Source organism: Suncus etruscus, chromosome 13 (assembly GCF_024139225.1).
Source record: "Suncus etruscus isolate mSunEtr1 chromosome 13, mSunEtr1.pri.cur, whole genome shotgun sequence".
Classification (NCBI taxonomy): domain Eukaryota; kingdom Metazoa; phylum Chordata; class Mammalia; order Eulipotyphla; family Soricidae; genus Suncus; species Suncus etruscus.
This window is the reverse complement of record NC_064860.1, coordinates 88,896,403-88,917,374: the sequence shown is the minus strand read 5'-3', so window position 1 is coordinate 88,917,374 and position 20,972 is coordinate 88,896,403. Positions and strand designations below refer to the sequence as shown.

Sequence of the window (20,972 nt, the reverse complement as noted above, 5' to 3'; positions counted from 1 at the left end):
AGACTTGAAATTGGTAGTTGTCTGAGTTTATTATAGTAAGCTTCTTATAGAAATTAGGTGAAAAAGTGAAGAAATGAAAGAGGCAGGTTGGTACAATGGGAAATCTATAAATGCAAGAAAGGACATTTGGTCTCCTATTCATTTTGTGATTGAAGGTGTAAAAATCACCCAACCTCAGTTTGTAATCTGATCTGAGAAATGAAAGTACAAAATTTCCTCCCCACTGTGATATTGAAAATCTTTGGAGAAAGTGAATTCAGAGTTGAAGCAGAGACCTAATGATTTAAAAAAAAAATGGTGGGGGTAATCAGTGAGAGAATTTAATAAGAAAAATAGTTAGGTACCTTAAGTGGAGGAAGCACATTTATTTAGACCTTGAAATTGTTTTTATATATGCTAAAATAAAACTGCACAAACAATATAGAATTTAGATTTTGTTAGTGCTTATTTGTAGTAGAATTCAGGGTTTAGATATGATAGAGATCCTTTATGGATGGGTTACAGAAATAAGTTTTTGTGCCAGAAATTATTTGAGAAACATTAAAAACTGCTGTTGCTTTGTGGGGTGGATCAAAAGGGTCCTATACACCCTTGAACTATTAGCGTTAACTGTACTCTGGAATAGACTTCCTGAATCCAAGAAAAAAACATCCAAAACACATAAAAGTGGATCCTATGACTTTTTCTTTCAAGAGTCTTGGCATTCTGCCTTTCCACAGATAAAGAATTCCCAGCCTTTGGTTAAAAAAAAAAAATGAGCTTGGCATTTTACAAGTTGTAAATTAGTGAAACTTACCCATAGATATTTTTGTCATATCTAGCTCAGGTTGCAATTCTTTCTTCTACTGTTTTAGGGAAGCTTTAAACATAGAGATTTAGATAAAGAAATAAAACACTTGTTGTTTTGCACATATACACACAGGAAGTCATTCAGGTGTTCTGTTGAAGCAAAACCGAAAGATGAAATTTGTCTTGCTAGTCTCTAGCTAGATCTCATGCGCTTTGATTTATGGAATACTATGAATCATCATCTGTAGATAAGTCATTGCAATTCTATAATTTCTGAAAAAAAAAAAAAAAGGAAATCATATTAGTGGTTGCTAAATAATATGAAAGGATGAAGGGTGATAGTTTGGGGAGTAAGGTTCATGCCTTGAAAGCTTTTACCTCATTTGTATTTCCCAGTACCACACAGTTCCTCCAAACGCCCTCAGATGTGGCGGCTTTTCCCCACCCCCACATAAGGACTACTGGGCCTGAACCAATTGGCAACTTGTCCCTAGATCTTGCCAGCTGAGAAGGAGCCCCCAGGCATCCTGAGTATTATGTGAGAGTAATAAAAACTAAAAATGAAATAGTGCAGCAATTAAGGTGGGCTGCACCCTATTCTCCAACACTGTATATTGTCCCTCAAACATCAACAGGAATGATCCTTGAGCACAGAGCCAGCAGTAAGCCCTTAGCACTGGAAGGTGGTACCTCCCACATCAAGAAATAAAAAAATATTGAAATAAAATAGAAGACAAAAGGGAAGATGCTTTATTACACGTTTTGCATTTTGAATTAGGTGGTTAAACTTCAGAGACCTTTGTGTTTGTAAAACCGAAAAGAATTTATTGTTTACCCTAGGTGGTCTTTAATAGTTTATTTTTTCACAGATGTCCATATGTAGAAACTGCACAGGCTGAGGAATACTTGCCATCTGAAGTTTGGTAGAGATAATTCAACTTAATTCTTGACTTTTCTCCCATAAAATATATACATAAAGACATTTTTCTGTATCACAGCTACAATAGTAACTTTTTCATAGTAACACATTTATTTTCTTAAAGATATATTCTGCAGTTCTTGTGTGGCTTACCTATGACTACTTCAGCTCTGTGCTGTGTTTATTATTCTCAAACTAAAGGGTACGGGCCAAGTGACACATCTAATATCATGGAGTATATTCATTACCATGGCTAGAAGAAAGGGCAGGAAGAGGCTATTGAATGCCTCTTCTATCTCCTGAATATGTCTATCATCATTCCATTGACCACTGAGAATAATATCACCAAGGTCAGCATCAAAGTAGCAAAGAATGTGTAATTTTCAACAACAAGCTGACAACCCGTTACAGATAACAGTAGAGATGGAAAGGAAGGGCTGACCATATCTACTTAGATCCTTCAACCTCTTTAGTTACATAATAATGAAAGGCATGTTAATATGAATTGTAGCATATTGGGTAATATTAATATTGGTTAATATTAATATGAATTGTAGCATCATTGGGTTTTCTGGGAAAATCATTATTGAATAGTTTCTTTTAATTATACTAACTAGTTTTGGAGATCACGTCCTTAAATATCATTTACGTCAATTTTTTTTGGGGGGGGGCCACACCTGGTGACGCTCAGGGGTTACTCCTGGCTATGCCCTCAGAAATTACTCCTGGCTTGGCGTCCCATATGGGATGCGGGGAGATCAAACCACAGTCCGTCCTAGGTTAGCTCATGCAAGGCAAATGCCCTACCGCTTCTGCCACCGCTCCAGTCCCTACTTACATCAATTTTTTTTATAATCTCAAACGTAAAGTTCTTAACCATTTTCATTTTAAAGCCATATAATTTGCCATTCTATATTTACATTTTAAAAATACTAGAAGTATAAACATTTCAGTGTTCAAGTATAACTAGAACTGTACCCTATTGGTTCCATCTTGAGCATCTTAAATGTTTAGAATTTTCTCCTACTAATTAAAGTAATTAAATTCTTTTTATATAAATTTTGGAAATCCCAGAACAAAAAATTGCAGAACACTAATATTCAACTTTCTGTTTTAATTCACATACATATCCTACACAAATATTTTACTGTATGTCTAAGGAATATATTTTCAATAGTTTCTCACTTTTTCATTTTACTGATTAACTATTTTAGAACTGGTGAGGTTAAGGTTTTAATATATAGTGTTAATGTATGAAATATGCATGCATACATTATTAAGGCCAGTAATCAAATACTCATGAGCCCATATGTTAACTATAATAACTATTCCATTTTAATAACTTTCATTACCTCTGCTGCCACATCTTTCAACCAATAGGTAATGCTTCCTCGAGTTTATTGTTATTAGCTTTGTTTTTCACTTTTTTACTTTTCTTTTTCTAGTGTTTTTATGTTTCTCCAAGGTTTTTGGCTTTGAGCTTTTTAACAATGGTAATGATGTCACATGAAATTATTTGTAGTGGTGAAATATGGATATTATAAATGTAGTTTAAATTTTTTTCTCAGACATTGTTTTCTATTTTACTCTTACAAAGCTTTTACATGAATCTTTGTGTATGTCCCCAATTGTATCCTCGAGGACAGTTTTTAGTGGTGAACTTGCTGACTTAAAGACTAAGAACACTCTTAAGACTTTTAAAAAATAATTATACGGGTTCGGAGAGATAGCACAGTGGTGTTTGCCTTTGCAAGCAGCCGATCCAGGACCAAAGGTGGTTGGTTCGAATCCCGGTGTCCCATATAGTCCCCCATGCCTGCCAGGAGCTATTTCTGAGCAGACAGCCAGGAGTAACCCCTGAGCACCGCCGGGTGTGGCCCAAACACCAAAAACAAAAAAAAACAAAACAAAAAAAAAACCTAAAAACAACAACAACAACAACAAAAAATAATTATACAATTATATGTATAAGTATACAAAAATATGTCAGGAAGATTTTTATAAAACAACTTCATATTTGCTAAATAATTTGTATGTTTGTTTTGGCCCACACTGGCAGCATTCAGCGGTTACTTGCCATGCCGTGCATAGACATCTCCATTTAAGGGGAACTCAGGAGGCCCACCAGATGTATCCCCAGATTCCCCTGGTGTGGAGAACTGAGAAAACCCCCACAGGGTTCCTCAAAAGACCTGCTTCTGCCCCTGCGTGGAGAGTTGAGGAATTCCCAAAGATATTTTTGAAACTCATGCCGTGGTATCGACATTACATTTTCTATCATTTTGGGCTCTCTCACCCTTGTAAAATCACAGGCCAAAATATGGCCTCAATCAAACTTTTGCTCAGAAACCCCAGCACCAAAGATTACTAAGAGAACCCCTTTTCTGGATAATATTTAGCACCCAAATCAAAGACAATAATTTTTTCTCTTTTCAAATTTGTCCTTGCAGCCTCTGTTTCTGGTAATCAAGAGCATAGTCAGAATGCAGATCCTGGTCTATTGACTCTTCCCAGAAAATGGGAACTACACTTAGTGCATTTAGCTCTTTCTTTCACTTGACCTCCAAAAGAATAGAGCCCATCCCAGTGAAGACTTGGTTGCTAATTTTTTTTTTTACTTCTTCATACTCCCTTATTATATCTGAAGTTAGTTTGCCAAGAGCTGCCTTCTTTGTAACTCAGAATTCTTACTGCTCACACCCATAGCTTAATGCATTGTTTACTGTTAAACTTTACTTTGTAATTGTAAACATTCTTCTCAATACCTATGACTGATTTTTTTATCCCTTATAAAAACTCTGCGAAAAGAAGCCGGAGAGATAACATGGAGGCAGGGTGTTTGCCTTACATGCTGAAGGACAGTGCTTCGAATCCCGGCATCCCATATGTTCCACCGAGCCTGCCAGGAGCAATTTCTGAGCGTAGAGCCAGGAGTAACCCCTGAGCATTGCCATGTGTGACCCAAAAACCAAAAAAATAAAAAATAAAAAACTCTGCTAAAAGAATATATTTGTCGCACACTTACCAGACGTGAGTCCCCATACTTTGTGCGTGGTCATCATTTCTTCAATATTATTCCACCCGGCCGCTCATGTTCACCCACTTTTCTCTCATGAAAGATATTTTCCCCCACTAGAGTTGCTGAGTTGCAAGACAGCTACAGCAGTTATTTCTGGCTCTGTGCTCAGAAATGGCTCCTGACTTGGGGTTCCATATTGGATGCCGGGAAATCGAACCCACGCCCGTCTTGGGTCAGCTGCCTGCAAAGCAAATGCCTTATCACTGTGTTCCACCGCGGCCCCAGGCAAATAAATTTAAATCATCACTAGATCTTTCTACTTTAATAGACAATAAGAATATTCCAATGTCCCATGGAGGCTTATCAATTTAAAAATTCTAGAACTGGCATGAATATGTTTCACTTCATGAAATCTATTCTATTCTTACTACCGTGATATTACTATCCTCATAGTTCCTAAGGCTTGAAATGATAGGCACCTCCTCTTTCTTTTCAGTTTCCCCACACTTCCCCCTAATCCCTTAGTCCTGTTAGCTCTGTTTCTAAAACCCTTGAGCACATCCGTTCTCCATTTTTTACAAGTACTACTGCAATTTAAATCCTGCTAAACTAGTACATTACAGAGCCTCCTAACTGATCTACCTGTCTGCAGTCTCTTGCGTTCCTCAGAGCTATTCAGTTTGTCTCTTTCTGGAACCAGTTATGTCTTTACAACTGAAACTAAAACTTTGTAATAGCACATTGTCTACATGATAATCTGCACATTAGTTAAAGCCCTATATTTCGTTTAACCTACCTCTTGAGCCTCACTTCCTCCTAATTCATCTGAGTCAACCCATCCTAAGAACTTCCTGTTTTTGTATTCAGTCCACCTTGTTGGAGCTGCTTATTCCTTATATACTTTTCTGGTTTTTCTCATTTATGTTACTCCCTCAACTTAAAATACCCTTCCTTTCCAGCCTGTTGAAATGCCACTTACACTGCAAGGTTTCACTAAATGCTTATCCCTCCTTGGAGTTTTGCATCAATATATGTTATCATAGTTAAGCAGATGAATCAGGCATGTTTGCCTCTCTAGATGTGCTTTAAATATCAATACATAAGTAAATTTTAACAAACACTGGATATGGGCTGGAACATTAGCACAACGGGTAGGGCATTTGCCTTGCATGCAGCCAACCTGGGTTTGATCCCCAGCATCCCATATGGTCCCCTGAGTTTGCCAGAAGCAATTTCTGAGTGCGGAGCCAGAAATTACTGACTCTGGGTGTGAACCTAAAACAACAACAAGAACAACAAAAATACACTAGATAGAAAACAATGCTGAGCAGAAAAAGCAGGAAATGAGATAGAGAGATACTAGAGCAGGTAGGTTTCTGGCTTTGCACAGGGCAAACTCTGGTTTGCTCCTCAGCAACTCATTTGTTCCACCAAGCCCCAAGAGGAGTGATCGCTGAGTGCACATTCAGCTAACTCTGAGCACCACCATGAGTGGCCCTACTATTAACGCCCCCCCCAAAAGAAAACAAACCTAGCAATTACAGTAAATGAAAAGTATATACATGTTTATGTATGTATACTCATAACAAATACTGAGTTTGACCTTAAAATTCTGAAATTCTGTTTCATTCATCAAGAATGATTACATTTTTTTTAAATTAGTAATTTACCACAACTTGTTAGATTTGTTTTAAACTATACACAATATTTGTTTGAAACTTAAATAGGCTTCCATTTTGGGTTTGTTCATATTTGATTCAGATTCAGGGGCCAGTCAGTTGCTTCTCCCTGTTTCTGGTGAATTGAGTGCCCTGGCTCCTTTCCAAATATGTATAATCATAATCATAGGTGGACACGATCCCTTCATCTATAAAATGAAAAAAGATGATTAGATGATTTGTAAGGTTGTTTTCAATTCTCCTAGTCCAAGATACATTTTGATCATGAGATAGGAAAATACTTGACGATGAAGGGAAATGTTTGTTCTCTGCTCCAGTTCTTTCACTGGTAGCCAGTTGCTCCTTTCATCACTCTGAAATGCCAAAATGTGTTGTATACTTGGTTTCTGAAGCATGCTCACCATTTCCTATGACTTTGGGTGTGCCCTTTTCTGTTGCTTGGTTCTCTCTCTTGTACAAAACTAAATGTGTTAATCTCTGTAAAACTAAATGGTTTTTGTGGTTCTTACAACTTTAATATGATTTTATGATAAAAATGTGTGAAGTACCCATGAATTTTTTTTTTTACTATGTAGACACTACACCATGTTTCAAAGTTAAGAAATTAGTAGGATGGAATTATTCAGAAGATGTTTTCCTCTTCATTCTTTGTGAAGAGTGAAAGAGTATCAGCGTATTCTAACAGATTTGAAGAATATTCTGGTTGCATTTCCTACTACGATTTAACATAGTATTTCTCATGATGTATATTTTTAAATCTTAAAAATCATTACCTTAAGCTATGTAAATTTAAAAAAATTTTAAATGCTTTGTCAGAAATATTGGAGTTTATAAGAAAGGATACTCCAGAATCTTACAAAGAACACTTAGTGTTAAAAGTATTTTTCTGTAATTGGAATTTTTAATTTTGATAATAATCAAAAGCAATAATACTAACAGTACAGGAATAAATTTATTTTCAAATTGTCAAACATTATTCTGTGAACACATAAAATAATTTATATTTATTTAGAATCTTTCATTTTAAAGTTCACCACACATTTCAAAATAATATGACTGCAAGCTATCTGTAGAATTCTCACACCAGAAATAGGGCAGAAACCAAGAAATTCAAAGAAAAGGAAATAACTTCAAAAAGAATAGAGAAGGAGTGTTTGGCTTGCACGTGGCCAATCCAGAACAGGGCATCCCATATGGTCCCCAGAGCCAGGAGTGATTTCTGAGCACATAGCCAGAAATAACCCCTGAGTGTCACCAATTGTGACCCCCCACAAACAAAAAAGAGTAGAGGAAAGAAGGAAATATATTTTTAGTTGTGTCTGCTTTCTTATATTGATAGGATTGGAGAATTCATGTTGACCAAATGCACCAGCACAAAAGTGGAATTGAATCTGCTCTAAAGGAAACTAAGGTATGTCAGTTAATTCAGGTAGCACAGTGCTCATTTACTCATTTATAGAACATCTATTTAAGGAGCACATGAAAGGAAAAAAAAAAGAGATAATTCAGACTTTCAGGTAATTGCTGTATGTTGCATTTCAATAACTAACAATTGAAAAATAAAAGCAATATGATATACCAGTATCTCTCTCAGTCCCTAAATATTCAATGCATAAAAACAATGTTTATAACTTGCCCTTTTTCCAATTTTCCTGCTCTAGCAGAATTAGGGATTTGGGGAAGAAACAAAATTGGAGTAAGAAATTATAGATCCCACACTTTAGCTGTAGGCTTAATGATTTACTACTTCCAACAGGAATCTACTTAGTCACTTTTAAATTGTGTCATTTCTTTACCTACTTTGATTATGAACTTTAGCGGATTCTACTCATACATTTTAGATATGCATAAGGACAAATAAATTGACTATTACTACCAGGTGCTTTTTAATTTTAACATTCTGCAAAGTGTGACTAAAATATTTCTCATTACAGACTCCATTTGCTATTGAAAATTTCAAACTGTCTTTCACAAACAGTTGAGACTATGTAATAGATTGAGGGAGAAGTCACCTAGTTTAAACTGTTTTTTAAAAAATATATATCTGAATTCTTTTATCTTCTAAAATCCCCTTGAATTTCTAGGGATTTTTGGACAAACTCCACAGTGAAATTAGTAGAACTCTGGAAAAGATCGGAAGCCGGGAAAAATATATCAACAATCAGCTTGAGCATTTGGTTCAAGAATACCGTGCTGCTCAGGCCCAGCTGAGTGAGGTAACTTAAGAATGATTCCTAGGATTTACCCTAATTAATGAGCCTAATACCTAAACTTGACAATGCACTTTCATTAGAAAATGATGAAACACTTTTCACAGGCATTTATTTCCCACGATTTCAGAAGCAGAGAGAATAAAGCACCATCTCCATTTACTGTGATAGGAATTCTCTCCTCATGCCTTTAAATACATTCCATCATACGATTCAAATAAATGAAGGCATACCTTGCTGGGGAACATGTCTTAGAATATGAACAGTGTTCAGTGCACCTGATTTTGTTTCTAAGTCTGCTGCTAATTTACCATCTGAGTTGCTGGATGAGTATTATGCATTTACATGTGTCAAAGGGAAAAGACATCTCATGCTAAAATGGCTTATAACCACATAGTACGTAATATAGAAAGCAAGACACATTCAGGGATATGAAGTTTAATTAATTAAATGAAAAAATGTTTATTCCATTCAAAGTTTGAGCTTCATCTAAAAAAATAAAATCTTCAGATTTTAAAAACAGCAGTTCTTTGTTCTAGCGGTAGGAATCTAATAGCATTCTTTGAAATTTATGTTCCCTCTTACCTAATACTGTATAGGAGGAGACAAGTAAAAATATTTTGCAAATGTTTAGTTAAAGATATTTTTTTCAACAAACATGTAGGAAAAAATGGGAATAAATCAACATACCTATGTATTTTCAAAAGTTCTCCAGACCACATAGAAATTAACTTTCTCTTTGGAATTGTGTTGTCAGTGTATATAGATTTATACACTCTGTTTTTGAATATTTTTACTTTTAAAGTGTAAAGGTCTTTATTAAAATATAGCTAATCATTCAAGTACTGTTATTAGATAATTGTTATAGTAGTTTTCAAGAACATCTCATAATCATAGTGTTTGTTGCCCTATTTATTGTTGATCCTGAAGCTTTGTTGTTATTGTCTTTTTTAAATTATTTTTATTAAAGAGCTGCTTTTTTGTTTTTGTTTTTGTTTTTGTTTTTGGGTTACACCCGGCGGTGCTCAGGGGTTACTCCTGGCTGTCTGCTCAGAAATAGCTCCTGGCAGGCACGGGGGACCATATGGGACACCGGGATTCGAACCAACCACCTTTGGTCCTGGATCGGCTGCTTGCAAGGCAAACGCCGCTGCACTATCTCTCCGGGCCCAAGACCTGCTATTTTTAAAGTTGATAGACATATAATATTCTAACACCACTCCCACCAGCAGTGACAGTTCAATCATCCCTTCCCCACCTCATACCCTGCCCGCCACCTTGACGGGCACACTACAAAGTTTGGTGGTTGCAATTTAGATCTTATGTTTTCAGTGTTATGAGTCTGTGGTTTGGATTTATAGTTGTACCACCCTCCCTCATTACCAAATGAACAGAAACCCCAACCCATTTCCCCATTACTTCCCTCATTATCCTATCCACATTGATCTCTTCTCTGTTCTTCTCTCTAAGCGCTGGTGTCAAGGATTATCCAGGCATCCCTCTTTACTACATTACATTTCTTCATCTAGTTAATCTGTAAACCACAGATACGTGAGATTATCCTGTTTGTCTTTCTTCTTCTGGCTAACTTCACTCCATATGATACCTTTCAGTTTCAACTAGGTTGTAGCAAATTGCATATGTTCATCGTTCCTTGCAGCTGAGTAATGTTCCATTATGTGCATGTACCAACCATGTTTTCCTAATCTATTTATCTGTTATTGGACACCTAAATGTATTCCATATCTTAGCTCTTCTACTAAGTGTAGCAATAAATAGTGGCATACATACTTCATTTTGAGTGAATGTTCTTAAGTCCTGAGGGCAGAACTGGTTGTTCTTGCTTAGCACACAGATTAGATTGACCAAGAGTCATTCACTCTCCTAAACTGTATAGGAATGGCCAGGGACAGTTTTTACTGTGAGCTCTGTCATGAGAATTTCAGTCAATATAGTTTGTTGCACTGTTTAGATAATTAATTTTTTAATTATATATAAATAGTTTATATATATGTATATATATATATATATTTGGTGCCTGTTAGGAAAATAAATATCTACAGTTAAATCTTATTTCACAAATGTATTCTCAGGTAAGGAGAGAGGTTGTCATAAAATAATATGCAGAAATTACAGATATGAAGAGGTCATCTTTAAGTCACCTGCCTCTGTTTTAAATTTGTCACTAAACCAAATGTATTTCCCCTCAGGCAAGAGAACGATACCAACAGGGAAATGGTGGAGTAACTGAAAGGACCAGAATTCTCTCTGAGGTACATGATATGATCTCACTGTTCGCCTGTCTTAGTGGTTCAGAATCATGAATTATTAATACTTCTATGGCCTTGGTAGTTGATTCTTTCCTGTAGCTTTAGATCTCTTTCTTTAGGATGTCCCTACTTTTCTTATCAGTGTCTCAGCTTTTATATACTATTTGCTACCATAAATTCTTGAAGTTGCACTCTTAACATATGGCCAGCTGATGTCGTTAGCACATAATAACCTTTCTTATTCTTTTAAATGTAACTCATATATAGATGAGTTAGAAGTACTTTTTTAAATGTCTATGAGATTTTAGTGCTAATTGCAAGATATATTTACACATTGCCAATATTGTGATCCTGAACATTTAATTTTTCTATGTACAAATCAGGAGTGGCCATATTCCTTTCCTTCTAATAATTTTGATATATTTACATAGTTTGCATTTATTTGCATCATCTTGAAAAAAAGTCTAAGACTTAAATTATATTACCATTTTCACCAAAAGGTTAAGAGAGAAAACAAAATGCCTTATAACAAGGCAAGTGGCCAATATTGGCATTAAGATGCAAGATTATTTTTGGTTACAATGCAGTGTAATTGTTACAAGCTTTCATCTTTTGATGCAAGTTTTTGTTTTCTGGCTTGGGGTATTGGGGCTAGGGGGTTGTTTCTATTTTTTGGGTTTTGGCCTCACCTAGCTGTGTTTAGGGGTTATTTTTGGCTCTTCACGAAGAAATTACTCCTGGTGGTGATCAGGGAACAATATTAGATGCCAGTGACCTAACCTAAGTTGACTGCATGCAAGGCAAGCACCCTAGCCACTATCCTATCCTATCCTATCCTTGATTTGACCCCAAATCAAGCTGTTTTTATACATTACCTAGTGAATAAATGGTTTATTTTGAAATACTTTAAAGGCAACATTAGAATTATTTAGATTCTGATTGTGTGGTGCTTTATGCAAACAAAACATTGTGTAAAGTGTTCACGTATGTTAGGTAAATTAACACTTGAAGAGAATCCAGGGAACCATTTAGTTCCTTTGTAGTAGGTAGCTATCCCCAGTTGTAACATTTCAGGTGCCTGAAAAAAAAAATTAATTTGTTTTACTTGAATAAGCACTTTTTTCCCAAAGAAGGTTTTACTCACCAGTATGATCAAAAGAAAGCCCACTGAGTCATAATAATTATGACTTAGTTCTAGATTGTATTAAAATTTTTTAACTTCTTAAGAATGGTATTTTCTACTTAATGCTAGTTTAGAGAGTTTCTAATAATAGAAAGTATTATAGTAGAATGTGGAGTCTGATATAGAGTACAGATAAGAGTATATGTAACAACACAGTATGCATCTTAGAATTCATGTTTGGAAAGAGCAATTTGATTATTTTTATATGTAGCCATATGGTATAGACATTATATTTAGTGTCCTGTAGAAGAAAAATGGTATATTCTCTCATCAAACTACAGTATAAGAGAGAGACCATGAAAATTTTTTGAAATTCAAAATTTCTTCAAGTGTTTATAGACTGTTTTAATTATTAACTGATTATTATAGCTTCACATGTCGATGCTGTGAGATAACAGCAAAGTTGTTGTGTCTAGCACCTAAAACAACAACCTAGATCATTTTTTTTCTGTTATGTTATAATCTGGAAAATTAATGAGAAAAGAATTCAGTGAAATTTAACATTAGCAAACATTCTATTCTGAGAAGATTAAAAAAAACTGTGTCTATATTTTACCTAATTATTCAGTGTTGTCTCAAATATGCATAATATTTCATTGTCCCTTTATGCATGTTTAGCTAAATTAATATTTCTAATCTATCATGAAAATATATTTAGATTCAGTGCTCATTAAAGGCTTTTTTTCATGTAAGGTTACAGAAGAATTAGAAAAAGTAAAACAAGAAATGGAAGAAAAAGGTAGCAGTATGACCGATGGTGGTAAGTACAAGTTTAAAGACAAAATGGGTGAATGTATTTTTTTAATGAAGTCTATTTAACAAAATGACATTAATATTTAATGAACATGGGGTCTACTTTGAAAATAAGCTTATTTTAAGGGCTACACTGGGAAAAGTTTGGCTCATCAGAATGATCATTTTCATTATAAAGCTGATAATGGTAATTCGGTTACTATTATTTAGGATTTTTTAAATCCAGAATGCATTAATTTAGAAACAGAATGGGAAATATTTATAGATATACTTTATTATGCCAGTTTATAAATCAAGTGCATTCTTTTCTTATCAAAGAGCTTTGTTCTTTCTTGGGGTGGGGGTTGGTTTTTGGGCCAGACCCGGTGATGCTCCTGGCTGTATGCTCAGAAATAGTTCATGGCTTGGGGGACCATATGGGACGCTGGGGGATTGAACCGAGGCCTGTACTTGCAAGGAAGACACCCTACCGCTTGTGCCACCGCTCCAGCCCTATTCTTATTTTTTGTACAGAGAGGAGTAAGTGCATGCACAAATGTCACAAAGGCAGTGATGTGATGACTTTGTATTTTTCCTCTTCCTAATAGAACTGCCTGGGCCTTGGGTCAGAGAGGGAAGATGTAATAATCCTTCAGTAATCACTCTCTACTGAGAGCTAGTTACTCTGACTTGGCCTAATAGTGATGCCTATAGTTCCTCAGTGCCCTAGGAGGATTTTTTTGGAGATCAAATATATATGTTCATGTGAGCCCATTGTCTATATTTCAGAGGTGCTTCTTCCTTTTTTCTCTCATTGTATCTACTTTTTAAGATAAATGTATTAGGCCATAAAATTATATTGACATCTTTTACAATTCCTTTAACAATCTTTCCTTTGAAAAGAAAGAAGTACAAACTTCACTATATAACGTGTTATTTATTTTCCATCCAAAAAAAAACTTAGTTTTTAAAATGCCACAGTAAAATATGCATATGCATATAAATATGTATATGAATACCTTGTTCTCTGTGGGCTTTTTCTTTTTAAGTTTTTCATTTTTAATATAACATTACAATATATTTAATATTGGAATATTATATAATTTTAATATATTATTCCACCCTTCAGTGTACATTTCCCATCACCAAAACCCCTTCTCCCTCCCCAACTTACCATATGGCAGACATTTTTTGTTTTTATTTTTTCTCTAGGCACTGTAGTTACAATAATATTGCTGAAAGAGTATCATATACAATACTTTACCTCCTTTCAGCACCTAATTTTTTTTTCTTTTTTTGTTTTTGGGCCACACCCGGTGGCGCTCAGGGGTTACTCCTGGCTGTCTGCTCAGAGATAGCAGGCACGGGGGACCATATGGGACACCGGGATTCGAACCAACCACCTTAGGTCCTGGATCAGCTGCTTGCAAGGCAAACACCGCTGTGCTATCTCTCCGGGCCCTCAGCACCTAATTTTTGTCCAGAGTGATTATTTCCAAATATTGTTGTCATGATAATCCCTTCTCTGTCCAAATTGCACTCCCACGCCCCTCTTTGGGGCAAGCTTCCTATAATGGACCGGTTTTCTGTCTTGTTTCTATTGTCTTTGGGTATTATTCATATACTGTTATATATGTATATATGCTGCTAATGAGTGTGATCGATCATTTTTTGTCTGCCCGTTTTCTGTTGGCTCTGTTTTTAATCTTATTTTGCTCACAACAGAGTTGTACAATTCTATAATATACCTCAAGTGAACATGTTTTCCCATATTATTTTAATTCTGCAGCTCCTTTGGTGAAGATTAAACAGAGTTTAACAAAACTGAAGCAAGAAACCATACAGATGGACATTAGAATTGGTGTTGTGGAGCACACATTACTCCAGTCAAAACTGAAGGAGAAATCAAACATGACTAGGGATATGCATGCAACAGTTATTCCAGAATCTACAATAGGATCTTATTAAAGCTTGTATTTTTCATGCTTCTTAGTTGGTTTTTGTACAAAATTCCATTGATAATTTTAAAGCACAATTATTTCTTAAAACATACTAATGGTTATTTTTTATGTATACAACATAGTGTATAATGGTGATTATGGATGGTTAAAGCCTTTCAATTGAAGATAATGTTTAATAAAGTAATTTAAAATATTTCTAAGAAACTCTTACTAATTATTACATATACTTAAAGCCCCACTTGTCAACTTCTTTTTTCTTACTATTCTTTCTGTAAGCCAATATCATATCCATGCTTTCTTTAACTATGATTCCCTAAAATTGTGTTTAAAAATAGCTTAAGAAAATGGTCTCCTAATTAATCTTTGAATTTATTATTTATCATGAGGATTCACTGTCTAAAATTACTTTATGGAATGTAGCTTCTGTGCTCTAGAACAATTTTTCTTAGGATATTTCCAGATGAAAACAACATCATAAGATTAGAAAACAACTCAGTATAAGACAGTGGGGCAACAGAAGGGAAACAAGGTTTAGATGGGGAGGAAAAGTACTGATCTAGATCACAGATACTCCAACTTAGTATTGAGCCTACTGTCTCCTCTTCAGAAAAAAATTCACTAGTGTCCTTGAAACTCTACCATCTTTATATGCAAACAAATACACAGCTATCCCCCAGTTGCAGCTGAGGCTATTGCTGATTATGATAGTGGCCTGTAGGAGTGGTCTACTACGAGCTTGGGAACCACTGATCTAGAGCCCCCAAATCAATTAGTTTATTACTCTAGTGACAGCGGGGGGGGGGGGGGGAGAGAGACAGAGAGGAGTGAGTTTCTATGTTCTGGAATATCAATTTTCTAAGGAATCATTTTATAAAAGAAGAAAGGATAAAACAAATCATATGGAAGTGAGCCTCCCAATAATGCTAATCACATTACTGAACAACAATTATCTAAGCTGAGCTTTCAAAATTAGTAAAGTAGGCAGTATTAGAAAAGGCAAACTACTGAAGGAGCACAAGCCAGAAAATAGATCATGTTTATTTTTTAAAGAAATATGGTAGAACTTGGGCCGGAGTGATAGCATAGTGGTAGGGCATTTGCCTTGCACACTGCTGACCCAGGACAGAAAGTGGTTCAATCCCCAGCATCACATACGGTCCTCCAAGCCAGGAGCGATTTCTGAGCACATGGCCAATAGTAACCCTTGAACATCATGGGGTGTGGCCCAAAAACCAAAAAAATAAAATATAAGAGAGATCTTGTTATAAATAGTATATGTACAAGACAAAAAATGAAATAAAATCATTTCCTCACTTTTTTTCTTTTTTTTTTTTTTTTTTAGATTTTTTTATTGTGGCAAAAGTGAATTCCAAATTCACAGTAATATTTAAGGCACATAGTGACAATGAATGAGGGACATACCCAGCACCAGTGTTGTCCTCCCTTCATCCCTGTTCCCAGCATGCATCCCACCTCTCCCTCCTTTACCCCCCGTAATGCTAGTGGAACTGTTCCCCACTTGTACAGCGTGTTGTAGATTGGGTGTCAATTCTGTTGTCATTGACTTTGGATTTGGCATTCAAGTCTGATCATTTTGTATTTCCACCAGATGAACATATGACTGCCTGGTCTTGGTACCATGGGGTAGGGGGGAAAGGTAAACAAAAAAGAGAAAAATGAGGAGGAGTCTGTCCATTTTCTCACTTTTTATCTTATTTTTCTACTCATTTTTATATTTACATATACATAAATATACTCTAAAATACAAATTTTTCACTCTTCTGTAGTATAGGTCTGGAAGAAAAAATTCTTCGTATAAGCTATTAGAGAAAAATATGACAACCGGTACAATACCAAACTAAACTGTCTGAAAGAGGTAAAACTCCATCATGTAATAATATATGTTTGAAAAAGTATGAAAAATTTCCCTTTTATAGTCAAAATCTAATTTACACTAATACAAGCTGATATTGATTGGCTGGAATTTATTTACATAGATTTTACTGAGCAGTAAACTGAGTCAGTAAACTAAGCAGTTTGTTTTTTTATTTTGGGTTAATTGTTTATTTGCTTTTTACTAATTCAATCAATGTAGAGAACACTAAATAAATTTGAATTCTACACAAATGGGGATTTTGTTGTTCGGATTTTTTTTTTCTTTCAGAAATAGTTGCCCATTTCACACAATAGTCTAAATAGGTAATTTCAGTGGGTAATGTGAGGATGCCAATTTTGCTTCCTTCTAAAAAAATAATCCAGTTTTCTCAAATTCGGTTAAGCATTCCTTTTTATTCTCATAGAACAATGAATAACCCTAATACAGAAACTGCTATATTCTGCTGCAGTTTTTTTCTCTTACCTCTAGAAAGCAGAGCAGTTTAAGGTTAGAGAGGAAATCTTCCATTTCCATATTCTAGCTAAATTCCTATCACATAGTATGTGTGTAGACTATTTCCAAGCTATCTTGTATCTTCGGTTCATTATAGTGCAACATATATAATGACATTAGGTTTGAGTTTAGCTATAGTTTCAAAAATTGTGATCACTGGGGCCGGAGAAGTGGTGCGAGTGATAAGGCATCTATCTGCCTTGCCTGCTCTAGCCTAGGATGGACCACGGTTCGATCCCCCATCATCTCATTTGGTCCCACAAGCCAGGAGCGATTTCTGAATGCCAGGAGTAAACCCTGAGCGTCACCAAGTTTGGCCCAAAAAAAAAAAAACCGAACAAAACTGTGATGATTAATTTTGGTGGTGGTCTTTGCCTGTGGAATTGGATTAGAATTGGTAGCATTCCTATGTACTTATACTTTTCTCATACATATTGGTTAATAGAATTGTTTATAGAAACACATGTATTCACTTCATATATATGTATTAGGTTTGCCCTCAGATAGTAGAAGTATTGACAGTGTGCAACTATGAGAATTTTTAGAACTCAGGGCTTGGTATCTAAATTTTCTACTTAATGAAAACTGTAGAAAAATCATTGATTCTTGGGTTGAGACTGGAAGTTTAGATTCTACTTCTACAAGAGTCTGGAATGTCTTGCTTTATCCAAAAGTAAGGAAGTTCTCAGATAAGGTAAGGTACAAAACTTGAGATGTGTCACGATTTAACTGATGCTAATGAACATATGACTGTAAAATTATAATAAAGATGGTCCTATAGGTATATAAATGAATAGAAGAACCAAAAGGTCTTTGCAGTAGAATAATAGTTCATGTTAAAGGAGTACATTTAAAATCATGAGTCCACCAGACAGTAATTGTTTCAGGCAAGAGCCATCAATGGAGGCTAAGCATAATGAAATGAAAACATAGACATTTACAGTCTCAAAGTATGTAAGATAATGCTTAAAACATGTTACAGTATAAAACCAGGCAACCCCTTTTAAGAGATTAAAGTTAACATCATTAGCAATGTAGCAAATAGACTTCCTATTTCTCCTGAAAAAGGAATTTTCATGGTTTCTGTTGAAGATATAACCTTGACCTAATCATGAGGAAACAGTCAAGTCAAATCCCATGGAAGGAACTTTTACAAAGTAGCCTACATTCTTCAAAATGATATGGCCATGAAAACAAGATAAACTGAGAAGGAATTCCAAATTAGAGGGAACTAATGATTCATTAACTAACAAGGAATTCCAAGTTGGTTCCCAGACCAGGAAAGATATTTTTTTACTTATTATGAAGGACATTATTAGTAAACAGGTGTAATTTGAATAAAGCTTATAAAATCACTATAATACTAACTTTTATATTTATACTGTTTATAAAATACATCTAGCAATATAAAAGAATTTGGAGGTAAAGAAGCCTCAGTTACAAATAGTTGAAAGAAAAAAACATGTGTGGGGACTAGAAATTTAGCTCAATGGTAGATCACTTAAGTAACTTAAATGTGAGACCCTTTATTCAATCCTTGACACTTAAAAGTATACATACTGATGTTGTGTCTACATATGTTCCACATATACAGGGAAAATGCAAGCTGTTAACATTTTGGTAACTGTAGAGAATATGTAGAAATATATTTTTATTTTATAACTTTTCTCTAAATCTGAAATTATTTCAAGATATAAAACTTAAAATGGGATAGCTCTTAGAAACGGTAAGCTTTCATACAACTTCGCCTCTCTCTATAGCCCATGAAATATTATGACCTTCCAAAACATGTTTAAGTATGGTAAATATAGTTATATAACATAATATGTATTAAGCTTTAATATAAAGTTTTAATAGATCTTGGCCTCCCATGGGGCCAGAGAGATAGCACAGTAGTAGGGCATTTGCCTTGCATGCGGCTAACCCTGGATGGTCCCGGATTCTATTCCTGGCATCCCATATGGTCTCCTGAGTCTGCCAGGAGCGATTTCTAAACACAGAGGCAGTAGTAACCCCTGAACATCACCAGGTGTGGCCCAAATCCAATCAATAAACTGCTTTAAAAAAAAAAAAGAACTTAGCCTCCCACTATATTCAATAAAATATGACCTTCCAATCAAAGTAAAAATAGTATAAATCTATAATTATAATATAATAATATATATTATGTATTATATAATATAACAGAATAGTATAATATATTGTTATAAAGATAAAATATTATGACCTTCCAATAAAAGAAATTAAACTTATAATTTTACAATTATTGATTCATGTTCTAAATCGGAACACGTTTTTATAACTCTTAGCAAGTTTTGTCCTAGTACCTTCAATTTTATGTAGATCTGCACCTTTCATGAGTTCCACACTGAAACAAAGGCTTCTTTAAGAAGAATATGAGAGATGTTAACAAATGTTCTTTCCTTCTAAACTTCCTATTTCATTGTGAACCTGCAAACAACAATGGTAGTTCCATTAATATCTTTACTGCAGATTAGGGTAGAGTGTAAGAGAATCAATACACATACCTAAGATTATTTTCTTACCCTTTATCAGAAACTAACTGGATCCGTAGAAAGAAGAGATGTCACGACACACGCTGGTTAACAGGCATGTGATGCCCTTTGAATATCAATAGTCTTCAAGGATTTGGGAGACTTTGTAGAAAACCTACAATTACATGCCCAAACTCTTTTCTTCTTTAAGCTATTCTATGCCTGCCAAAAAGGTTTCTGTTTTCCCTTTAAGAGTCTCATTATAGCAATGTAATAGTAAAATACGCTGCCCTATTTTGTGTTCTACCATTGACATAGGTTTTTGTTTTAAAAAAATTTAGTGAGCCTAACAACCAAAAGTTTTATTCTAAAACTATATTTTAAAAAAAAGAAAAACAATTCTAAGTGGTTTGTAAAATGGGTTTAGGGTTTGTTTGTTTGTTTGTTTTTAGGGGGAGTTGTTTGTTTCTTGGGAGGGGTTTTGACAAGACTTTTTTAGAATTTAAAATCAAGGATGGCACTCACTATGCTCATCTAAATGTATCCTAAATCATACATGTTAAGCATTTAATTTCAGTAATTGTGTGCTTTTGATACACAGAGTTCAAATCTGTGACTCAGTGACTCAAGTTAAGTTCAGACCAGTATTGGTCTGCTGTGTACTATCTATTAAATAGTTTTAAAATAGTTTACCTTACTCTTTATCCCCTGCTTCTTCCCATACCCCTATTTGAAAAGCATTGCTTTGCAGGTTCATGGGCTAGCAATCTGAAGTCCCTAACTAAAATTACCAAAATAAAAAAGGCAATTAAAATTAATTTCCTAATGCCATGTTCTTTAAGTTCTTCTATGTCCTGCTTGGGTGGGGGTCAGAAAGTTTTTTGAATTTCCACAGATGATTTAGATACGACTAATCAGAACTCAGGAGTTGTTGCTCAAAATTTTCTTTGACCAACAGCATCACAGAAGTAAAAAGGTCTTTTTTCTGGTTTTCCTGGAATTATGGCTGGAGCCCAGGGTCTTTATCATATGCGGTATGAATTCAGCAGATAAGCCACATCTCGGCCCCTGGAAATGCTTCCAAAAAGGTGTAAACTAATGTCTCTTTAAAAGATAGTCTGTGGGGGCCGGAGAGATAGCATGGAGGTAAGGCATTTGCCTTTCATGCAGAAGGTCATTGGTTCGAATCCCGGCGTCCCATATGGTCCCCTGTGCCTGCCAGGAGCAATTTCTGAGCATGGAGCCAGGAATAACCCCTGAGCACTGCCGGGTGGACCCAAAAACCACAAAAAAAAAAGGCATTAAAAAAAAAAAAAAGATAGTCTG

At 35.1% G+C, this 20,972-nt stretch overlaps 1 protein-coding gene across 1 annotated transcript in view; it reads left to right on the top strand.

Annotated features, from left to right (window-relative positions):
• Positions 1 to 14,948, top strand: part of IFT57 (intraflagellar transport 57) — an 82,867-nt gene extending 67,919 nt beyond the window's left edge. Inside the window, exons 7-11 of the mRNA XM_049785685.1 lie at positions 7,746 to 7,817; positions 8,491 to 8,622; positions 10,827 to 10,889; positions 12,763 to 12,829; positions 14,591 to 14,948. Of these exons, the coding sequence (XP_049641642.1) occupies positions 7,746 to 7,817; positions 8,491 to 8,622; positions 10,827 to 10,889; positions 12,763 to 12,829; positions 14,591 to 14,769 (513 nt within the window). The 3' untranslated portion in view covers positions 14,770 to 14,948. The remainder of the gene's footprint in view (positions 1 to 7,745; positions 7,818 to 8,490; positions 8,623 to 10,826; positions 10,890 to 12,762; positions 12,830 to 14,590) is intronic.
• Positions 14,949 to 20,972: the final 6,024 nt, after the last annotated feature.